This window comes from Rosa rugosa, chromosome 3 (genome assembly GCF_958449725.1).
Source record: "Rosa rugosa chromosome 3, drRosRugo1.1, whole genome shotgun sequence".
Classification (NCBI taxonomy): domain Eukaryota; kingdom Viridiplantae; phylum Streptophyta; class Magnoliopsida; order Rosales; family Rosaceae; genus Rosa; species Rosa rugosa.
The window spans coordinates 34905447-34917300 of record NC_084822.1 but is presented as its reverse complement, the minus strand read 5'-3'; the positions used below and the strand labels follow the sequence as shown (position 1 = coordinate 34917300).

The 11854-nt window shown below is 37.9% G+C and overlaps 1 protein-coding gene across 1 annotated transcript; it reads left to right on the top strand.

Annotated features, from left to right (window-relative positions):
• Positions 1-1425: 1425 nt before the first annotated feature.
• Positions 1426-4614, top strand: LOC133740144 (lysine histidine transporter-like 8). The gene is made up of 5 exons (XM_062168063.1): positions 1426-1916; positions 2021-2157; positions 2528-2955; positions 3675-3806; positions 3904-4614. Exons 1-5 carry the CDS (start codon positions 1510-1512, stop codon positions 4390-4392), a joined length of 1593 nt encoding a protein of 530 aa, XP_062024047.1. The 5' UTR covers positions 1426-1509; the 3' UTR covers positions 4393-4614.
• The last annotated feature ends 7240 nt before the right edge of the window (positions 4615-11854 follow it).

Here is an 11854-nt window from a genome sequence, read left to right as displayed (position 1 = left end):
CCTATTCATCCTCATCTTTCTGGTACATCTTCCACTCTTCTCCTTTGTTTCTGTTCATCTTTTCCCTCACCTACAAACACAAGGCAAGACTATTCAACTCGTGTCTTTTCATTATACGCGCCATAACCCCACAATACCTTACCACGACTCTGAATAATATAACATAATAATTTTGGGCTATACCCAATAATACGAATATATATATATATATATATATATATATATATATATATATATATATATATATATATATCGACTTTTCAGTTTTTAGGTATTAATGTATAGATTATCTTTACAAATTTTCAGCCAACATGATGATCGTTAAGGTATCTAACTCGCTTAAACTAATGGACGAATTGAATCTGTCAAACTTGAACCGTACTAGCTTTAAGGCAGTTATCAATATCTTAATGATCATCAATTTGATAAAAAATTTCAGAGATGATCTATACATTAGTACCTAAAAACTGAACGGTTGAGATGTGAATATGCGACCGAAAAGTAACCATAAACTCTAAATGGGCATTTTAATTTCAAAACAAAATTTTACTCTGAATAGGATCTGATATATATATATATATATATATATATATATATATATATATAGCCACACACATACACATGTACACAGTTTATATATATATTATAGATATATTGAGGTTGATTCCTTAGATTCTCTTGGTTTTCTAATCCCATTTGCCCATAAATCAAGGCTTTAATTTTACGGCACCACCTCATATATTCTTCCAATAGTTTTGCTATACCCTATAATTATATGTACTTGCTTCTCCATGCATCTTCTTATACTAATAAAATCATCATGTAAGACAATGTTTGTTGGAGAATTAGACATGCCATGTTGGCTGTATCTGCAGAAGCAAAGGCAACAACAGCGGCTCAGATAGCTCACAAGACTTCTATTATACATAGTTTGGTTCCTTGTGACAAAAGTACCGTAGCTAAAGGCCTCAAGTGCTTAATTAGTGCCTTCTTCCAAGTCAAATTCCGGGACATAAACGGAAATGAAATGAAAAATTGGATGATCAATATGACCAAGTCCAAGTCAAGCGAAAAAGAAAAAAAGAGGATAAGAGCAAAACCAATTTGATAAAGAATCCCAGCGGCCCTTAATTAAGTACGTTTATATTGAACATCCATGTTCTAAGCTATAAGACAGCTTGTTATGACCAAATAGTGACACATACCTCACAATTAAATGTATGGCCGCCAATAGTTTGAATAATATATCAAATATATATCCATTTGATTTGCTACTACAAATAATCTTTCTGTATCGCCTTCCATTAGCTAGAGGAACAATGATTAGTACACAAGTATAAACAAAATCGGGTCAAAAAAGTTGTACTGAAATAGTCTGAATCCAATTCTATTAAACTCAAACCCCTAATTTGAACAGTATTAAATGCAAGGTCTATATATAGAGCTTCATGTAAGTGGCTGCTTCTTGTGAGCAGCTATTGCTAGCTTAACTAAGAAAACCAAATTAGTATGGAGGAAATAACCGCCGCTCCGATTACACCCCGGCCGGTCACCACCGATGCTACTCCGGCAACCACCGCTGCTCCTCAGAGCTCAGAGCCGAAGATGTCCAAGGCGGCGTCCGTGTCCCGGGAACCGCTCGTGATTCCGCCACGCGGTGGAGTTGACCAGATAGAGATAAAGGCCAAAACCCCAAAATCCTTAACTCCGAGATCCCGTACTCCACGCTTCATGACTCCTATAGGGAGCCCCGTTAGGAGGGCTCTTCAGCTCACGAGGCTTGACCCCGAAGACGCCTGGCTTCCCATCACCGAGTCTAGAAATGGTAACGCTTACTATGCCGCCTTCCACACTCTTTGCTCCGGCATTGGGATTCAGGCCCTCGTGATCCCTGTCGCCTTCACCATTCTTGGGTGGTAAGTCAGACGAAGATCAAAAACTAATTGAACGACATGCAATTACTGACCCTATATATTTTGAAGTTACCAGTGTTTATGGTTGTTTTGCTTTGGTTTTACAGGACATGGGGGATTATATGCATGACGTTAGCGTTCTTATGGCAACTTTACACTCTGTTCCTGCTCGTGCAGCTTCATGAATCTTCTGAAACAGGCCTTCGCTATTGCAGATACATTCAACTTTGCAACGCATGTTTTGGTAAGAGCTAGCATCTGATATATGGGCTATTTGGTCTCATGGTCTGGAAGTTCTTAAAGTGCTTTCTGCATCCGAGATATATATGAGTTAGTTTGGAAGTTCTTACAGTGCTATCGTACAAAGCACTTTACTAGGTTTCTAGTCGATCAGTAGAATTAATATTTGCTGGTTTGCACTTTCTTAATTTACTCCCAAGTAATTACCTTATGATGAACTCAAGTACTATAAATCTCATATTTCCAATAGTATGCGTCTCTAAAAGAACTTGAAGTGCTTTAGTAATTCTCAAAAATTTTATCTATTTCTGTTAAACTTTACTTGAGATATGTCCAATTTGGAAGCAATTTTTAACTTTTGTTTTCTCAATCAGGTGAGAAGCTATCGAAGTTCTTAGCCCTGTTCCCAATTCTCTACCTCTCCGGCGGAACTTGCGTGGCGTTAATCGTCCTCGGAGGAGCAACATGCAAGATGTTCTTCCAAATCGTGTGCGGTCAAACATGCACCATCAAGACCTTAACACCCGCAGAGTGGTACTTGGTCTTTACATGCGCGGCAGTGATCCTGTCTCAGCTTCCCAACTTGAACTCCATCGCCGGAGTGTCTCTTGTTGGTGCCATCACTGCTATCGGCTATTGTACGCTCATTTGGGTTGTGTCTGTTGACAAGGGTAGACTACCTCATGTGTCCTACAATCCCCTGAAGGCCGACAAACAATTCATACAATTCTTCGATGTTCTGAATGCTCTTGGAATGATTGCTTTTGGCTTCAGAGGCCACAACCTTATCCTTGAGATCCAGGTATGTTCATTCATCTCATAACTGTATGTTTATAATCTTTTATCAATCTGTTTGGTACTCATGTTGAGTTGTGTACAAAATGATTTCGTTTTGGATTTCAAAACTTAACCGAGTACAGTTTAACATTTGAATTCATATTACAAGAAAACAGTTATATTAACTTTCAAACCACGCAATTTTAAACATAAACATATACAAAGTCAACACTGAAAATATCGTAAACAGCTACCTAATGGACTTAATAGACTCGAGACAAATAATCATGTGTTTTATTTTCTTTTTTATTTTAATAATTACAATCTTACGTAGCAAACTTGGCTAGCATATCAAACAAGCGGGAATCACTGTAGTTTCTCTCTTCCCAAATCATGGATTGTACCTGCCATGTGATTGAACAAATTATTTGAGTAATTATTTTATTCTCAAGATGTATGTGGTGGCGACAAAGTCGTTGTTTGCTCGACAATGAAACCTCAACAATTCAGTTGAATATTTTTAAGCATATGATAAGGGCAACAACAACAATTCAACACACAAAGAGTTGACTGCCTACTAATTGCTGATGGCTATTCAAGTTTTCTTGAACCTATTTGCCAAAAAAAAACAAAAAAAGTTTTCTTGAACCTAAAAACAATTTGTATTGCTTGCAATTTTAGAGTGCATGACTTCTGACTTTAATTATACTAATCGCCCTCTTTTTTGTTGCTTCAATTTTACAGGCTACAATGCCCTCTAGTGAAAAACACCCATCACGCGTGCCTATGTGGAGAGGTGTACGGTTTTCATACACACTTATAGCATTGTGCATCTTCCCTCTCGCAATTGGAGGTTATTGGGCATATGGTCAAAAGGTACGTGAATTTTTTTCCGCATATATGTTTCAGAATTAACAATTTGTCCACCTAAAATAGCGTTTTGGTATTAAATAACATTGTCTTTGATTCACAGATACCGGAACAAGGGGGTATGTTTGCAGCCTTGTTCACCTTCCATTCGACTGACACCTCCCAATTCGTCCTAGGGCTAGCAAGTTTGTTTGTGATAGTCAATGCACTGAGCTCCTTCCAAATCTACGGCATGCCCATGTTCGACGAAATGGAGTCCCATTACACTAGGAGGTTCAAGAAGGCTGCTCCATGGTGGCTCAGGGCTATTATGCGAGCTATGTTTACTTACGGCTGCTACTTCGTAGCCGTGGCCATCCCCTTCTTGGGAAGCTTGGCTGGACTGATAGGAGGGATTGCATTGCCGGTGACTTTGGCTTATCCATGTTTCATGTGGCTCAAGATGAAGAAGCCAAAGAAGTACACTCCAAGCTGGTGGATCAATTGGGTACTTGGGGTTGTGGGTATGTGTTTAAGCGTGCTTTTGATTGTGTCTGGTACTTATGTCGTAATTGATACTGGTATTAAGGTGAGCTTCTTCAAACCAACGTGATTGAAAAGTAATGTCACAGTGTCGATGATATTATGTTCGAAATTGTAAAACCCTAGCTATCCTAGCTAGCTACTTATATATTGTTTTCCGACTTTTCCCCACTTGTGCCAAATCCCAAGTAGATGGCACGTACTCTTGGTTGTGATGTTTGAAAAGAGTTATTGGTATTACGTACAGTGTAATATTTCTACATATATAGTGGATCAAAGCAAATTTTTTGTACTTTTGGTTGGTTCCTTGTCACATTATTAATCAACAAATAATGCCATAATTAAACATCTCGATCTATACATATAATTAAGCAATAAAATAAGACCAATAATATATATAGGGGTATTTCTATTCAAACCTCCAAAATTAGCAGTTGGACCTCTCGACTTATTAAACCTCTAAATTGCTTTTTCAAAAACCTAATATACTAACTACACCTCTCTAATCTCCCTAAAATGCCCTTAATTTTTTACTCCCACAAGCAAGTTTTCCTTCCACTCATCGTTTACCCAAGGAATCGGACGAGACCATCATTGAAAGGGCAAGGGAAACAAGGGAGTCAAAATGAGCTAAAGCAAAGATATTGAAATATAATTGAAACATGATTAATCAGGATACTTACATATAAGCCAAGAATTTTAGAATTGCCTTTTAGCAGCTTGTTTTCTTCCTTCATGTTTAAATGGCCCAGTACATAAACAATCTAGAGCTTCAAAGTTATTAAAAATGCCAGTCTTGCTTATTGATAAACCATTAACAAATTGATATAAAAACAAAAAGGGGGTTGAAGAAGACGCTAGAGGATATTTTTTTGGACTAAATACTGTTTAGTACCCTGTGGTATGGGTCAAACATCAATTCAGTCCCTCGACTTTCAATTTCATCTAAAACACCCCCACACTATCATTTCTCGTCCAATAGGACCATCCGTTATGATTCCGTCAATTTCAGCTGTTTAGCTACTGACGTGGAGATCCAACTCAGCACAGGTGGGCCCCACATGGAGGCGAATTTCCCAAACTGACCCTGACTGAAAAGATGTCTTGAATTAAAACAAATTGAATTACAATAACAAAAAGAAATAATAATTGTTCACATCATGATAATATTGACTTTGTTTTTCTTGCTTAATTTCTGATTCTATTTCTTTTTTCTCTCTTTTGTTTTGAGCTTTACCATGAGTTCTTAGTGTAAAAAAAAAATTCCAGATCTGGGATGGTGAATTTGTCTTGGGTCGTCGTTGTCCTCCTTCGTTTCTTGAGCTTCTTTCAGACGTGAGAGGGATGCCGTACTTTATGTGATTCGGAGCTTCTATTAGATTCAAATCTCCCAGCCCAGGATTCGCTATATTGAACTAAAACCAAACAACACGAACAGATAAAATGAGAAATTGAGTCAAGAATTGAGAGGCAATACCCAGAAGATGAACAAAGGCCGAGAAATTGAGTCGAGAATGGGTCAGTGATGGGTGATTGGGTATGGTTGGGTGAGATTGATACAGTTCATGATGGAGAATGGGAAGGAACCGCCATAATCAAAGATTGAAAGATCGGGTCTAGTTGATGATGTTCTGCAATTTGGTATTCTTTGTGTATCTAGATCAAGGCTCTTTTGTTCTGTCTTTGGTTTTGTTTTCTTCACTTCCCATGCTCGTTGGTTTGGTCGAATTTCTGTTAGCAGTCTAACGCTCTCCAGCACGTTGACGATGTCGTAGATCAGGCGGCGGACGACGCTGAAGAGAAAGGCGGCGGCGGCGTCGAGGTCGATCACGGAGATGGACGTAGTCGCGATTGTAGAGGCTAAGGAAATTGGAGCTCGCATAGGAGGCTCAGGGACCTCTGCTTTCGTCTGTAGGAGGCGTCGCGGCAGGTAGTGGTTGATGGAGGAAGATCGACGACGATGGCCGAGTAGGCCATGGAAAGGATTGAGGGAAATGGGGTTGGGTTTGAAGTTTGAAATTTTTGGGCCAGTTATGCGCTTGTTGAAGAGGAGAATCGCCGGTCGCCGGACTGGAAAATACAGTTGGGTAGCAGCATCGACTTGTCATTTCCAAAGTACCAGTTCAAGGTGATGCTCTCAGTGTTAACTCCAATTGAGTCAGCCGGTTAGGTTGGGGACTGGGTGGCGGCGGTGGTAGTGGCAGTGGTGATGGTGGGTGAGAGGGAGGGAGAGAACCGCAAAATTTGGTGTTTTATTAAAAAAAGAATAATAATAATAATAATAATAATAATAAAAGTATTAAATTAATAAGTTTTTTTATTATAGTCAACCATAAACAGAGTCAGGGTCAGTTTGGGAAATTCGCCTCCATGTGGGCCCCACCTGTACTGAGTTGGATCGCCACGTCAGCAACTAAACGGCTGAAATTGACGGAATCATAACGGATGGACCTATTGGACGAGAAATGATAGTGTGGGGGTGTTTTAGATGAAATTAAAAGTCTAGGGACTGAATTGATGTTGAACTCATACCACAGGATATTAAACAGTATTTAGCCCATATTTTTTTTATGAAACAGAAGTTCTTTGAGCCCATATTGAAAAATAATAGAAAAAGGGAAAATGGAAATATGCAAAACCATGCATATATGAAGGCTTCGAAAGAAGATTTAATTCTCAATTACTAAACCATCACTTGCTTTCATTGATTTTGATGCACAAATTGGAGTTACAGGTTAGAAGAGATGGAGAAAGAATTTATGAGTTGTTATACTTTGAAAATTATAAAAGAAATTCAATTCAAATCAATTGTTTAACATGATGGATGTATCATCCAGCATGACAGATTGATTTGAGGGGAAACTATGTTGAAGAGAAAAATGAAAGAGATTAATCACCTCCAATATTGGTATTTGGACCTCTCTCTTTTTCCAAATAATAGTTGACTTTGTCAACTCATGTCAAATTACCAATAAAGACATAAATAAGGAAAAAAAAAAAACCTTCTTATCTCTACGAACAGTAATACTCTTCAACTTGGGGAAAACTTTCTCTTCCAATGTAAACGCTAAAATATATATCGCCAAAAGTTATTTAACGTTGTAATCAAAATTTTCAGAATTTGACTTTGTCCTCGTAAAGTGATAGACTTCCTTGCTCAGATAGCTGACAATTTACAAGATCTATCATTGTGCTATAAAAAAATAAAAAATAAAAGGAGAGAAAATGGGAAATACAAAGACACCTCAGTTGATGAAGCCTTACTCATTCTGAATGCAAACAAACATGTGAACGAGCGGCGACAAAAAGCAGTACTCCAGCACGTTTATATGATAAACGTAGCAATGAATAGTTGTCCACAAGATCTTCCCGCACATCATCAGTCAGAGCAATTTTATGTGGAACTATTCTATAGATCGATATGATGAAAAATTCAACCCTATGATATAAATCTATATAGAATGCACTAGACTCATGGTTGATTATTGTAATTTCCTTCACTATCTCATACATATCTAAAACAAAAGAACCATGTTCATTTCAAGTTGCTATTGAATCAGTTTAGGGACAATGACACCTAAATGCAATGAAAATCATACTTGGAAAACATATTTGTATGAGATGATGAGCAAACATGGTATTGTTGCCTACACTAACCAAGAGTTTACAATTCATTGAAAAAGTGCTAGCACCACTGTAACTCGTATATGGAGGATGAACTTCCAAAAAAAAAAAAATTGCTGCAATTCCAAATCTTCAAAAACTAAAGGAGGTCCAACTAATGATTTTTGAAAGTATGAATAGAATCTAAAAAAAAAAGATTTTATTGATTTTATCAGACGATGGGCATTATAGGAAGATTAGAGAGGTGTAGATAGCTGTAAGACCTCAGAAATTTGTTATTAATTCCTAAATGTTTCCTGGGATTAATAAGCTGTTCGTTTGTACGATTTCGTGGTTCGAGGGTGGAGTGGAATTATTTTCGGACGAATAATTATTCGAAGTGCACGTTTTAGGGGGTTACGAAGTTTGACTTTTTATACGTACAGAATTTGGGAATACTTTGTAGAGCACGTCGATACGAGTTCGTGGACATGTGGAACGCGAAAATCAGAGTTCATATGAGGAAGTTATGGCATTCGGAAAAAGTTTCCATTTTGGTTAAATAGCAAAAATCCCAAAAATTTTCAGAAAACCCGAAAATTTCCAAAAAGGGAAAGTTTCTCCCCCGACCTCAGTTCCACCCAGCCAACTTCGGCGGCTTCGTTCTCCGCCTTCCGGCCACCATAGGCCGCGATTTTTGTCCATATTTCTTTGCCTCAGTCCTGACTTCGTCTCAATGAAGTTTCACGGTATGGGTAGACCTGTACACGGCGCTACAAGGCCGGGAACTTTGGGACCGGCGATGCTTCGAACCCAGATCGGAACTTCCGATTCCGGCCACTTCAGGTGGTGATTCTTGGGGGCTTTTGAAGCCCAGAGGACATAGATGCTTCCCTCCAAGCGTCTTACAACGATTCAACCTATGGAGCTCGAATTTGGAAGATTGGGAATCTAGGGTTCTTCGAATTTCTGAACTTGCGAGGTAAATTCCGGCAATATGGCTTCAATTCAGACTTTGTGCTAGTTATGAAAGTTTCAATTGGAGTTGAGATGAAGAACTTTGATGTTGGAAGTTTTGTAAAAGTTTGACTTTGGTTTGGTGGCGGTGCCGCCACTGTGGTGGTGGGTTCCGGCGGCTTCCGGCCACCTCTGGGGCAGTTTCTGCTCCTCAGTGCGATCTACTCGTCGATACGAGCATTTCGATATATAGTTTGTAATTTTTGGAAATCGTATGAGCATGTTATGAATTTTCCAAGTTTTAGGGTTTTCGGTTCGATCGGTTTTCTATCCGTGAGGATTCGGCCGTCCAATTAACTTGTAGTTTTGTTATATTGATCGTATAAGTATTCCGGAGGCCTCGGGTGGTCTCGGATGAAGTTTCGCCTCGATTGGCATTACTTTTGGGGATTTTAGTTCAACGGGGGTTTGAACTTTAATCGTTTTCGATCCGTATACTAAGTTGTGATGCATTTTACTTAGGTGATTGATGGAGTGTGTTCTGTACTTTATCTCGGCTGTAAGAGAAGACGCAGCGGGATTTAGAGGAGAGTAAATCTCACGTGGTTCATTTACGAACGGATTTATTTATTACTCGGAATTACATGTTTAATTGTTAAATCATTTTCGAAACAAATTATTTGTTTTAAAATATATGAACTTGATCGACAACGGTTCATGGGTAGGTTAAAACAATGTTTTGATATAAAATGATTTTCGAGATAAATAATTTATAAAACTATAGTTGGTATTAGTGGTCATTCCTGCGTGAATGACTACATATATATATATATTTACGTGGAATACATATATGGATGGAGTGGCGTTGTGATATGTATATGTTGATGGTTATATTGTTGAAAGAGTTATTTGGAGTTGTGATGTAACAATTGTGAGTCAGAAGGTTTTAGTGGTAAACCTGGGTTTATTCTGAGGACCGAAAGGTCTGAAGTTTGAAGGTTACAGTGGTAACCTGGATTTCTATTCTGATGACCGAAGGGTTTGAAGTTTGAAGGTTACAGTGGTAACCTGGATTTCTATTCTGAGGACCGAAGGGTCTGAAGTTTGGTCGTAAGGTTGAACCTCGGCAGAGGTGACAGGTTACGATTCAGTTGAGCTCGTGTCTGTCGTAGTTCAGAGAAGGTTTTTGGGGTTTTTCGTTTGTGTTTACGTGAGATTGGGATTTCTATGAATTCTATTGTTTTCTTTAAATGTAATCTCCAGAACTAAGTTATATGCTGGGATTACTACCTTTTGAATTGTTTGTTTTTATGTAATCTCCTGAACTAAGTTATATGCAGGGATTACTGTCTTTTGAATTGTTTGTTTTAATGTAATCTCCTGAACTAAGTTATATGCAGGGATTACCGCTTTTTGTATTGTTTGTTTTAATGTAAATTCCTGAACTAAACTCTATGTAAGGATTTATATGATTTAATTCTTTTGTTTGTTTTCATGTGATCTCCTGAACTAAGTTTCTATGCAGGGATTACTGATTTTGCTTAATTCTTATTGTGGGTACAGTTGTGGGTTGTGATCTGTAGTGATTGGGAAATGAGTTGTGAGGTCATCGTTTTGACAAATGCTTTATGTTGAAGGGAAGTGAGTGTGATTTGTCGTTGTGATGATATGATATGATATGAACTTGATGTTTGGTTGTGTTTTGTGGAATTAAATATTGTTGCTTTAATTATCTCACGAATTGAGAAATTATAAGCATGAGTGACATGAGTCATTTTAATTGAGTTTACTCATACGGGCTGAAAAGCTTACCGGGTTTGTTGTTTACATTCCCGGTGCACTATTCTATGGTGTAGGGTTTATTGTGCAGGTTAGAATATCGGGTGATCGTTATCGAAGCTGAGGTGGACTTTCCGTCACGTGGGTGTAGAAGGGCGCTTATACTTGTAGTCTTCCGCTGTGTAGTGAGTTGGTGAGAGTGGTTACACGTTGAATTGATATTCAGTTTAATTTGTAAACTATTGTAATGTAATATGTGACTCTAAAGAACGAGTCGGTATTGACATTGTGAGTTCAGTTTGTTTGTTGCTTAGTTTATTTGAAAATTTTTCTAAGAGTCTTCTTGTGATTGTTTGTTCTCGCGTTTCGGATTTGAATTTTTTTATTCAAAATTCGGGGCGTGACAATAGCAAAATGGTTATTGGTAAAAGTAAGTTGGAGGTCTATTAAGTGGGGAGGTCCAAATGCCAAATTTGGAGGTATGAATAGAAACTCCCTTAATTGAACGGGTTTGACGATCAGGAAGATGATCTTTTTTTTTATTATTTATTTATTTATTTTTTACAGTTTGTGTCTTTATTGGTCATTTCAATAGAGTTCATCAAATCAATTATCACTTCAAAAAAATTGGAGGTCCAAATAGAAATTTTGGAGGTACGAATAGATGCACTATATATATATATATAAAATATAAAAAACTAACTTCTCAGGACAAAGGTGTTAGGAATATGAAAGGGTGTTAGTGTAATTTTCTTATGCCTATAAATAGGCTGTTGATATACTGTTCACAATTAACTGAGAATATACAATGTAGCCCATTCAATTTTATACGCTTTCTCTCGCCCTTTCTCTCCCTTTTTCTCATCATCTTCTTCCTTCGTCTTTGGTTCAATAGCTCAGCTTTCAAAAGGTGATCAAAGGAGAAAGCAGATCTGTGAGGGTACTCGTACATTTAGTTACTTGTGTGTACGTTCGCTTTTAAGAAGAATTTTCAATTAAACTGGGATCTGAATGCTCATGATCGAATCACTCCATTATAAATATGGTCCTCAACGTATTCTCAGACTGATCTCCCTTGACAGCTACAATTGGTTTTCTGGGACAATGAAATGAATAATTGATTCTCGTTCTTTTTCTCTCAACAACTGACCTCGAGTAGTTCACTACGATCACTCTGATGAGTTTCAAGGACG